This window comes from Vigna umbellata, chromosome 4 (assembly GCF_029865625.1).
Source record: "Vigna umbellata cultivar VRB3 chromosome 4, Vumbellata_1.0, whole genome shotgun sequence".
NCBI classification, from domain to species: Eukaryota; Viridiplantae; Streptophyta; class Magnoliopsida; order Fabales; family Fabaceae; genus Vigna; species Vigna umbellata.
The window spans coordinates 17044677-17057345 of NC_142168.1; the positions used below are offsets into that span (position 1 = coordinate 17044677).

The 12669-nt window shown below is 34.7% G+C and overlaps 3 protein-coding genes across 3 annotated transcripts; 2 read left to right on the top strand and 1 right to left on the bottom strand.

Moving 5' to 3' along the window:
• Positions 1-3196: 3196 nt before the first annotated feature.
• Positions 3197-6454, top strand: LOC148199362 (uncharacterized). The gene is made up of 7 exons (XM_088112637.1): positions 3197-3275; positions 3498-3532; positions 3623-3754; positions 5756-5884; positions 5986-6089; positions 6167-6257; positions 6353-6454. The coding sequence occupies exons 1-7, from the start codon at positions 3197-3199 to the stop codon at positions 6452-6454; spliced, it is 672 nt and encodes a 223-aa protein (XP_087968763.1).
• A 977-nt stretch (positions 6455-7431) lies between these two features.
• On the bottom strand, positions 7432-8283 carry LOC148199363 (uncharacterized). The gene is made up of 4 exons (XM_088112114.1): positions 8180-8283; positions 8005-8106; positions 7851-7916; positions 7432-7760 (listed from the first exon to the last, which is right to left on the bottom strand). The coding sequence occupies exons 1-4, from the start codon at positions 8195-8197 to the stop codon at positions 7608-7610; spliced, it is 339 nt and encodes a 112-aa protein (XP_087968240.1). The 5' UTR covers positions 8198-8283; the 3' UTR covers positions 7432-7607.
• A 3108-nt stretch (positions 8284-11391) lies between these two features.
• On the top strand, positions 11392-12234 carry LOC148199364 (protein FAR1-RELATED SEQUENCE 5-like). The gene has a single exon (XM_088112638.1). It carries the CDS (start codon positions 11392-11394, stop codon positions 12232-12234), a length of 843 nt encoding a protein of 280 aa, XP_087968764.1.
• The last annotated feature ends 435 nt before the right edge of the window (positions 12235-12669 follow it).

Consider the following 12669-nt stretch of genomic DNA (forward strand, 5'->3'; position numbering starts at 1 on the left):
CACTAACAGATTGAACCACTTAGATGAAGGCACATCACTTATCCTTGCACTCACTAGTGAACCACTCAAAACACGCCACGTCAGCCTTGTCTTCTCTAACTTAGAAACCCTAATCCAGCCTAACCCTAGCCGCCACTGTCGTGCTGCTGCCGCAAGCCCAACGCCACTACCGTGCCGTCGTCACCACCACGCCGCGACCTCCGTTCATCTTCTCCCTTCTCGGAACCAAATCGCGCCACCATCTCCATGCCGCCGTGAAGCCGCTGCGCACTCCTCCTCCTTCATCGCGAAGTTCTCCACCATCGCACAACCATCTTCATCTTCTCATCCACGCTTCAACGCACACTGCTGCCACCCAAAGCCGTCATCACTTCGCGAGCCTCCTCGCCGTTGCCATGATCGGACAATCTTCAGGCCACCATCTTCCTCGTCGCATCGCCAGCACCAAAGCGCAACATCCATAGCAGCCATCGAGAAACCGTGCCAACGCTGCCTTTGTTCTCATCATCATCTTCGCGTCTCCACCTGAAAATCAAAGGAAGCCAAATGCGCACAGCAAAACCCAATCTCTCCCCACCATCGTGAGACCTAGCCCCTGCTGTCTCCTCCAAGCCAGCATCCAAAACGGCCACCACGAGCTTCTTCTCCACAGCGGCGGAAGCGGGAACGTAGGGGGAAGCCCTTTCCCCAATTCTGAACCCTAATTTTGGGTAGGGAGGAGCCTGACATGTGTCGAGCTCCCATTGGGCGCGTCCTCCTTTGGTCAAACCTGGTCAATAAGCCTTCTTTGGTCAAAGTCTGGTCAACTAAGAGGCTTTCTTGCAATTTTAGAAATTCAGAAGGGGCTAAAGTGCAGATAGAGACAATTTCAGGGTATTTGTACAATTTTGGAAAGTCAGAAAAGCTAAAAGATAAAATTCAGTTGTTGAATTAATTTAATTTGGGAATATCAACAGAAAATATCTTCCAAATAATGTTATAATTGTCTAAATCTTTTAGTTATTTGGAAGATATAAGATAAAAGATTTTGTCAACTGAATACTCAGAGTCCAAGCCCAATCAAGCCCTATATAAAGAGATCGAAGGGACTTCACTTAATTCATTCATTCTCTCATACTCCTCTCACTTTTCTTTCATCTTGTATTCAACTCCATTCATGGAGAGCTAAGCATCTAGGGCTATTCTGCTGTAATTCCATTATGGATTCTAAGGTTAGATTGAGTTAATGCAATTGTTTATTTTGATTATTGATTTAAGTTGTTCTCTCTCTATGTCTTTCATCTCTCTATCAAATTAAAAGCAAAGATTTTTGCATCATAATATGTTTGAATCTACATGCATATTGATTATATGAGTTCTAGGGTTTCTAGGTTTAATTGAGAATCTACTTTGATTTAATTTAGGAAGTTTCATATGATTAAATGGTTTTTACTATCAATTGAGAATGTACTTTGATTGATTAGTAATAATTTCAACTATAATCCATTGAGAATTTACTTTGATTGATTGGCTTTTAATTTGGTTAGGAGATTTAAGAATAGACATGATTAAACACAATAAAATTTGATTGAGAATGTACTTTGGTTGAATTTATTGTGAATAATCTAGTAAGGTTTTGCATTTGATTGAGAATTTACTTTGGTTAAATGCATGATCGCCCTTAAATTAATTAAGAATGTACTTTAATTAATTTGAAACTTAAATAATAATCAATTGAACAATTATTTGTGAATAACCAATGATGAATATATCTTGGAAAAGGAGTGGAATTAGCCTATTTCATCATAACTGTTTTTAAGTTTCTTATTTATTCTTTAAACACTCTACAACCATTACTTTTAAGCATTGCATAACATTCATAAGAGTCAGATATTCGAAAGCAATTTCGTGTTCGTTAGGAGACGACTCAGGGTTACGTTAAGCCTATCTACTTTCTTAAATACTACTTGGCAATACTGAAGTTGCCTTGAAAAGTAGTATTAATTTGATAGCCTCAACGACATCGTATCACCTTTTCATTTTGAAAAGCATAGATGGGCTATGTGAAATTTATGGTGAAGAGTATATGATAGGGGAGGAAAAGGATTAAGCCTAGGCAAGGGAACACAAAGCAATGGATGAGCCCTTGAAAGAGTTAACCCAGGTTTGTCTTCCATGTCAACAGTCTCATTTTGTCCTTTAACCTTCCATTCAAAGCATTGAATCATAGGAGCATGGTTGGCCTGTACAACCTGCAAAGCCAGTGAAGTTCCAGGACAACCTCTTTTTCCACTCCCAAATGGAATCAAATGAAAATATTGTCCCCTCACATCTAACGGGCTCTTACCACTTCCCTCTTGATTAAGAAACCTATCTGGTATAAACTCAAGTGGGTTCTCCTAGTGGTTGGGATCCCTACCAATTGCGCACACATTAACAAACAACTGAGTCTTTGGTGGAATCCTCAGCGTTTCTTTGACTATAGGTTCTCCTAGTCTGATTCTTCTACTAATCTACCACTTCCAATCACACCATCAATGTCTTGGCTTGCTCTGTCCATCACATCTGGATGGTTGATAAACTCAGTCAGAGCCCATACGATTGTCAAGGCTGCAGTGCCTATTCCTGCCATAAATACGTGCTGCAAAATTTATACAAGTACATCATCAGTTTTCTCATGTTCCACAAATTTTGGATCCAACACAAAAATTTCTTCAAATTGAAATCAACCAAATTTTAGCCACAGAAAGTGGACTTACCAAGATGAAGGCCTTTATGTTCTCTTTTGTCAATTTTATGTCAGAGTTCTCATCTTCATGTATGTCTAATTACACATGAAGTAGATCCTTGATTTGATCATCATCTCTTCCTCTTCCCACAAGAACCAAACAAAATCTGACACATTAAAGTTCCCTGTAAGAAGGACAGTGCCTTGCACCAAGTTCCTCACCTCTTCAGGTTCACTGTCATCTTGATTGAAAGTAAAGTGATAATAGAGTTTTGGATTAAAAATGATTTGATGATTATAAAAGGCATATCTGAATTGAAAAGCTGACCAACCACTTTATTATTACACTTTCCATATTGTTCGTGTATGGTAGTTTGATCTGCACCATAAGTCGCGTATGTAGTTGGTAGTATTTTAATATTACAGTTCCACTATATGCATGCATTAGTTGAGTAATGAGCTGCAATAACTAGTTATCTTGTTAGTCGGATGTGGTTATTTGTAAATCGGGTTTTGTACAACTATAAAGTTTTTATATTGAATATCAATGTTCACATTTTTTGGTGCAGTAAGTGGTGATATGGTCAGTTATGCATGCATTAGTTAGATACATTGTATTTTTTGGTACAGTAAGTGGTCAATGTTCAAATTTTAATATCACAGGTCCACTTTATGCATGCATTAGTTAGATACATTGTATTTAACCAATTTATTAATTTGAACATGTGACTGTCAAGTGAGATACATAGTATTATACAATCAATTTTATTTTGTTTTGATAAATTTGTAGGATATAGTTATATTGACAAAGAAGTTAGTGAAATGGTAAGTATGGTTAAATTTTAATAATTTAATATTGAATATGCACATTGTTGTATTCAATTAAGTAACATATGGTTTGATTTATACCTGCAGGCCTCACTTAGAGTTAGGCATCGAGTCCAGACACAACATATAGTTCAAGTGAACGGTTGTCTGTCATCCTTTCAAAAGGAACATTTAAAGTCGACACCTTTCAAGTGGTTGGTGGATATGGTTGACAATATGGTTATTTCTAGCCCCATTCTTATAGAGTTAATTATTAGGTGGGACATGGTTCATAAGGCGTTTAGGATTAGGGAGAATTTAGTGCCTTTTAGAGTTGATGAAGTTTTTTTTTTTTGGTTTACCTAATGTTGGTGAGAGTGTTGATTTAGAGAATGATGTTGGTGGCATTGTCAATGACTTGTTTAAGGATGAGGACATCACAGTTTTAAGTATAATGGAAAAGATGCCGCATAAGACATTTAAATCCAAAAAAAGTGTTGACATGTTTTGTAGGTTGTATATTTTGTTAGGTTTTGGAGCATTTTATTTTGCTACGAATAGTAATGTGATAAATATTGTCCCTTTTAGTAAACTAGATAACATTAATAATCTAAATATATACAACTCGGGTGATGTTGTACATGGTTTGATAGTAAGTAGTTTGAATCGGGCATGCGATAAATACAATCGCAGATCTTACCACGAAGTTATACACATAGCTGGGAGTGCAATATTTTTGCAGGTATGTTTATACATTCATTTATTTAAATGTTAGGAAATAAATGATGATATTTTTTTGAAAGAGTTATAACTGTTGTGATGAACTTTACAGTTGTAGGTTGTTGAACACATCAGTTTGTATTATGTTGGTGAAGGGTGTATTTATCCCCGATTTCTTCATTGGGTTGTTATTAAAGATAAAAGGAAAAGAATCAAATTAACTTTTCAACAAACAGAGGTAATTCCATATTTTTTTATATAATCCTCAGATTTGTTGTGTTATTTACTTAATATGATTTATTAGCGTTGGTAAAATTCTATTTTGTTTTGAAGATATTGTGGGAATGCTACTTGTCTGAAGAGCAATTAGATAATGATGAAATAAATGAATCACAATCTTACGGTGGGAAAAGTAATCCTGAGTCAAATGATGAGAACTTAGAGTTTGCTAGAGTTGTGGAAGAGGAGAAAGTGTTGAGGAGAAGAGTTGATTAGCATGCAGAACGACTTGATGAGTTAGAAATGAAAATAAGATGTCTTCAAGAAGAGGTTCTCAATGAAATGTCATCTTTTAATGATGGTATGGAGGGATCATCCACATATGACAAAACGAATGATTTATCTATTGTCAATTTTGTGGATGTGGGTATGGAGGGAGCTTCCAGACATGAGAACATTGATTTGGAAGTGTTTACACCACCTACACTTCATTGCTTTCTAATGATGGTGATGTGTAAGTTATACATAACACAATGGTTACAAAAATAAATTAAATGATGTATAAATGTTTTTATAATTGAAATTTATGATGAATTTGTTTTGTATATAGAGCGCTTGTGGAGGTGTCTAACAACATCTTAGCTAGAGGAGACTTGCAATGCTTTCGACCTCGTGCAAAAATTGATAACATCGTAAGTTCAAATACCCGAAAAATTGAAATCATTATTTGTATCGGTTGGTTATTACGATATCCAAGAGACAATTTTTTTTGTAATACCATGTAAGTAGTCAGGTAAAAGCGTTGTGTACAAGTACTATGTGAGGAGTATATAGAATGGTTAGGATTCAAAATATCTACATTATTTTATATTAATGAAATATAAATGTGAAAAGGATATTCAATGATTGGTTATGAACTTTTGGTGTAGGTTATGTTGTTTGCGACTGCGATGACTGTGTACAATCAATTGCATAAATCAGGAATGATTACTCGATGCTGTTTCAATCCATTTTTTGCGTTTTGCGGTACGTTAATTATTCATTGATGTTTCACCTTACTGAAGTACACATGTTAGAACTAATGTTATTGATGCAATTTTTGTAGACAATGATCATTGAAAGAATGAAGATTCCTAAAAAAAAGAGAATTATTGCAAGCAACATATTACCATCATTTCTTCCAACCTCAAAGTTCTTCATTGAATCATTTGTTAATTTCTGAATTTGTAAGTACTTCAACCTATACCTTTATCATAACATGTCTTGTTCACTATATTGATCTTTGTGGTTGTGGTTCTTTAGTTGTTTGTGCCCACTGTGGGTGATGACCATTGGTGGTGCTATTGTGTCAATTGCCAATTAAGGGAATTGTTTATTTTATATTCTCTTGGTCATAAGAAGCAGACCAGATATGTTATTGATAAGGCAATGGTAAGAGAAGTTGTTTTGTAGTCTTGTTCTTTTGATGAAAGTATTATTTTAGAGTAAAAACTTTACAATAATATTGAATGTGTTGAATACAAATTTGTAAGGTTGGTTGTTTGCAAGAGTTATTCAATATGATTGATAATGAAACAAATTGTAAGGAGCGACAATTGAAGGTCATTAAAGAAGATTTGTCAATCCAACCAAATACGTTAGTGACCTTATCCATAACCAATGTATTGGGTTGTCTCATATATGTAATCTTTCTAATATTAGTTTAATGTGTAGGTATGATTGTGGTTTGTTGGTGATGAAATATATGGAGTTATGGGACAACCAACCTAAATTTGATGGCAAAAAAATGCCCGATTACACAACGGTTGGTCTTCTTTAAGTATATGTTTGTATTGTTTTATGTGGTTTATGATAAGAGGTTATTAATTGTAATATTTCACAACTGTAATATCAATGCAGGAGCAATTACAACTTATTCAACAACAAACGGTTTGTGATTGGGTATTACATGAAGGAAATCTTCACAGAAGTACAATAATGAAGAATTGTGGAATGCTATAGCAAATGAAGAAGTCATGAAGTACGACAACATGAAGAATTTGAAGACACTAAAGAAGGGATAGAACTTGTAATGAAGTTGGTGGAATATGATAGAATATGATACAATTTTTGTTATTGTTTTTGAAGTTGTTTAGTATGTATAATATACAATCACAAATTGCATTACTTATGTACTACTACCACCAATGTCCAATGTAGTTGCAGCACGTGTGAATTAAAAGGTTTCAATGACCAATATCCATTTTGTGTATATAAGTTATTAAGTAAATTAGTAGAACATATAGTGTACATAAGTTATTGAGCAAATAACCATATAAAACTGAACATATAACCACTTACTGTACGAAATTTTTTTTAACATTTAAATTGAATTTGAACACTTGTATTGTTGTACATAATCAATTCAGTAATTAACCAAATAAAGTTGTCCATATACCCACTTATTGTATCAGAAATAACCACATAGGTCCAACAACATAACCAGTTACTACAACCACAAATGTGATGAAAATGTGTCGTTAAGAACTACTACATTTCATGTATATAACCAATTTCTTAGTAAACAACATACCCTTCATTTCATAAGAACTTAGTGAAAAAAAAGGATTTTTTTTCTGTACATAATAACAGTAACAAATAACCACAAAACAGTTAATACATAACCACTTACTAGACCATTACTTCTTTTGGACTCAGTTGTGGCATTTGTCCCTGATTGTTTTGGGCTGCTTATAATTATTTAGTGTAAGCATTGTACTTTGTTGTTTAATCATTCTATTATGGTTTAAGACTTATTGAACTGCAACATTGGATGAGAATTGATTTCATATTAGACATTTTGTAAGTTGTGCAGAACTACGTTCATATATAACCACATAATGAAGAAGGAATAACCAGGTACTGCACCAATTTATGAAATTTTGTTTTTCAGCAAATGAACATCATATAAACCTTATAACATAACGGACATTACATAAACACTTAATGCAACAACAAATTGATCAAGCTAACTTTAGTAGTCCACAAATTTTACTACATAACACATTCATGTAATCACGCACAATATTCGACAACAAACAAGAACGATAAATCTGAAATACAAGGAAGCAAATTATGAAAGTTTTGAAGTTGTTGCATTTTCATTGTTCTTCTTTCATCTACTGCCTTCAGGTTTGTCGTTGTGAAGAGGTGGAATCAATTTGGATAGGATGTCATCAACAGAACGTGTTGGAGGCTTGTTGGTATCAATTGGTATTGATAGACATATTAGGTCATCAATTGGGCAGCAAATATCACTTCCAAAAACCTGCACAATCCGAGACTATCATTCAAAGTCATAAAAAAGTTCACGATATATATGACAGTACAATACACAACTGTTCAAAAAAATCTTTACCTTAACAATATTCCTCAGAGTTATGTTAAGATAATATGTTCCGCGTATTGGTGAAAAAATTGCAACCTGTTCAAACATTATTGGTTGACTCCATATATTGATGTGGGAATATAAGGTCAATAGCTAATTATTTATGAAAATAAAATATATTTACATCTTGTAGGATTATCACACTTCCAACTTTTAAGTGTACACCTATTTCAGGATGATCAATGGCCTTGTGGTGAACACTTGCTTTTACAGTCCCTGTTGGATCCTGTTAAGAAAGAGGATCATTTTCCACAATAATATTTGAAGATGGTAGTTAGAGTAAATATGCATCAACCAACCCGAATTGTTATTTTCATGTCACCCAGTTCGTTATGTTCACAAGCTTTAACAAGACATCGCAACAAAGATACCTTACAAGTTCCTCTTAATGAATCAAGGGTTGAGATATGTTCAACCTCATGTTTAACCAACAATCCTGAAATGAAATTATTATTTCGATAATCTTCCTAAACTAGCAAATTACAAAAAGTCTATCAACATCTCCCAATTAGGGTACTTACCATGGATGTCAATGAATTTTTCAGCCCACAGCCAAGCATTGGAAGTGAAGTCACGATCAAAACAAGCTTTACCTATGTCAGTCAAAAATTCTTGTGTTGGAATGTTTTCATTCACTTGTCGGTTAAGCATAGTTGCCTCAGTGACACCAGCAGGGCCCAAGATGACACTATTATTAGAATTGCAATGGCGAATAAACCATCAAGATCACTTTCATCAATATCAAGTTGTTCACATGACTCCATTGGGTTCTGTTGGTGTTGACAAAAAAAAATTGAAGAAAAAATCAAGTTAAACAAACTAAAATGATGTATTCCCTAAGCAAAGTATTGGATTACCGAGAACGAAATGTAACCACAACATTATAGCATATGGTTGTCTATCGTTCGGTTCCGCCCTCTGCACCGTTCGGTCCCCCCTTTCTACCTTTCGGTCCCACTAGGTACCATTTGATTCCGTTGTTGTATACCGTTCAGGTTGTATCTTACACCCCTATGACCCTAAATCCTATGACATGTGCATGAGAAAAACACAAAATTGAAGAGGAACTGGATATAAACTAAGTAAATGGATGTCTGAGGTAAGCAAACAATTGGGGGAAATTTCAAAACCGGGGATACAACAACGAAGGTCTGTGTTGTTCTTCACAAAATTAAAAATGAAGAGGATGTGGACATAACCAAATAAAATCCATAAGCAAAGAATTAGTTGGGGGTGAAGGAAATGAAACCTTAAAATTGGGCATACCTTGAAGCGCGAATATTGTGCCTCCCTTCCAGTGAAATGTTTAGTATTCCTACCCAACCATAGTTTTTAATAAGAGAATTGTGCAATTACATAAATGCCCCTACGAAGCATTAATTGTGATTTCTTGTGATAGAAGTCATGCAATGACAGTCCATTTAATGCCTCTGCCAAAACTTAATGACCCACACATTTTTTTCGTTTTAGGATTGGAATGAAAGGTAGTGACAATGTTGTTTCCAACTCAATGAAATTCTTACCCAACCATAAACCACAATATTGGTAGGAGACGAGATGACTGAATGGGGAGAGCTCAGACTCATTTATTGAAGTGCATTAATCTCAACAACCATTGCAGTTTTATTAAATAGGTAAGTTATTACAACTTTCTATTCAAATTCAAAAACATTTAGAGTTGCTCAGAAGGTTGTTCACATTATTTATTGTTGGGAATGATATTTGTCATCTTCCTTGTATTTCTGATATAGTTCTCAGTGTGATGTTTGAATTTATACCCCCTTTTAATTCATAGAGATGGGACAATGGTGTGTAATGTTCAGTGTGACAGAAATCATTGCATAGTGTACGTTTGAAAAGATTTAACGGTACAGTAAATGGTTGTTTCCTCATTGGTATGTGGTTATTTGTTAAACTGGTTATGTACATATAGAAAAATTATTAACTTAAATTTATGAAGGACGATATTAATTAGTCCAATAATTGACAATAAAAGGTGTATTCAATTAATGTGCTTAAACAAAGTACATGAACATTATACATGCATATTCGGATGATATTGACATTGATGAGCAACATTTAATGGTGCAGTAAATAGTTATTTTCTCATTCGTATTTGGTTATTTCCTCAAATGATTATGTACATGTACAAGATTGATGAAGTTGAATAGCAAGGATGACATTCATTAGTCCACTTTTTAGTAATATTTATTGTACTCCATTAATGTAGAAAAAAGAGGTAGATGGAAGACATATAAATACATCTTCGAAAGAAATTGACATTGATGAACAACATTTAATGGTGCAGTAAGTGATTATTTGTTCATCGGTATGTGGTTATTTATTTAAATGGTTATGGACATATACAAAATTCATTTTCTTGAATATGAATGACCATATTAATTAGTGCAGTAAGTAGTAATCATTTTTCTATTGATTAAATGTAGGAAACTCAGGAACATGGAGCATACAAATACAGTTTTGGAATTCGTACAAGGAGTTCAAGGAAGAACAACAAGAACGAATTATGTTACTTCATGATGGTGTGTTCTAGGGCTGGAAAATATGTCTCCCCCATTTAGAATCAAATGATTGGACGTCCAACATGTGCTAATGATTGTTCAGCTCGAATGATTGTATTGAAAAGAGATGATAACTGGTACATTTCAGGATTTGATGATGTACATAGTCATGATCTTAGTCCAACAAAGTCCAGATTGTTCTAAGGCAATAAAAGAATGAATCTCAATGTCAAAAGAAATCTAGACTTGAATGCCGAAGCAGGAGTTAGGATTAACAAGAGTTTTCGGTCCTTGGTTTTTGCAACATGAGGTTATGAGAACATGGAGTTTTTCGAACACGATGTTAGAAATTATATGGCCAAACAAAGAAGAGCCTTATCAAAAGATGGTGATGCTAAGACACTCTTAAACCATTTCTCTTCCATGAGGGAATTAAATAAGGATTTTTTTACGACATTGATATGGATGACGACAACCGCATACTTAATGTGTTTTGAGCTGATGCACGAAGAAGGGTAGCTTGTGAGTATTTTGGTGATGTCATATCTTTTGACACAACACACTTAACGAATAAGTACGACATGCCATTTGCTCCTTTCATTGTTGTCAATCATCATGGCCAATCTATATTGTTAGGTTGTGGTTTGTTATGTTCAGAGGACACAAATTCATTTGTTTGGCTATTTAATTCATGGCTTCGGTGCATGTCCAATAGACCACCCGAAGGAATTGTTATGGATCAGTGCAAAGCAATGAAGAAACAAGGTTATGCAGCTTACAATGATATCAAGAGCCAACTTAAGCAAGTTGTGTACAATTCTGATTCAGTTGATAATTTTGTTTATGGATGGGAGAGGATGATAACAACCTTTTCACTTCACACCAATGAATGACTTTCTTCACTTTACGAAGAACGACGTAGGTGGGTTCCTTGTTACTTGAGAAACAGTTTTTGGGCTGGCATGTCAACAACTCAAAGAAGCGAGAGCATGAATGCATTCTTTGATGGATATATTAACTCCCGCACTACTCTTCAAGAATTTGTTAAACAATACGAAAATGCACTACAACACAAGATAAAGAAAGAGACCCAAGCTGACTTCACGTCATTAAACCCAACTCTTGCATGTGGTTCACAATCACTCATAGAGCAGCAATTCCAAAAGCATTACACACATGCTAAGTTTACAGAAATACAGTCAAAATTTAGAGGTAAAATTAATTGTTTCGTTGATGGCGTTGTGGTAGAAGATAATTCGTCACTGTACAAAGTCATGGAGGACTTCATTCATAATGAAATAAGGGAAGAGAGGGCATTCATGGTTACATTTCAGCGAGACACAATGGATGTTAATTGTAGTTGTTTGCTTTTTGAGTTTAGGGGCATTATATGTAGACATTGTGTTTGTGTTTTGGCCCAAGAGCGAGTAACAGAGGTTCCTGCTAAGTACATACTCACAAGATGGTGTAAAAATGTTCGCAGAAAGCACAGGTATATTAGAGCAACATACAACAACAAGGAAAATGACCCACATATTGAACGATATGATAACTTACTAAAGAGTTTTGGAAATATTGTTGAGATTGCCTGTGAGTCAGTACACATGACACAATTATTGGTTGACAGCCTTAGTTCATTTATAAACAAGCATGGCCTACAAATTTCACCTTCACCATACGTCGACAACAACAGCCACATACAAGAAGAACACCTGTATGATAGTAACATAGGCCATGATGTAGACACCAGTACAAACACTGTTCAAAACCAAAACCCTAAATTTATCAAGCGAAAGGTCGACATAAGACAGAAGGTTGAAGTCAACAACTGAGAGAATAAAAAGGAAGAAACCATCAACAAAAGGCACTAATCAAACATCCATTGATATTGGTGTAAGTAATTATGTTATTAATTTTTACCGTTATTAGTTGCAATAATCATTTGGTTATGTCAAAATTTCCAAACTAATGCAAGTTAAACTAACTTCATATTGACTACTCATAAAGGAAACAATGATGGACGTACCAAATATAACATTGAGCAACAACATTAATGTCACACTCAACACACATTACACAACATCCAACTCAATTGGACTGGTAAGATTGAATTCCATTTTCATAATTTATTGATTTAACATTTAGTAAGTCGTGCATATATTTAAATGTCATTTTATACACTTGTTCTGTCATGCAAGTATCAGTTGTGCAATCCATTGGGTTCATGTCACTGCTGACATCATTACACAATGACATGCAAAACACGC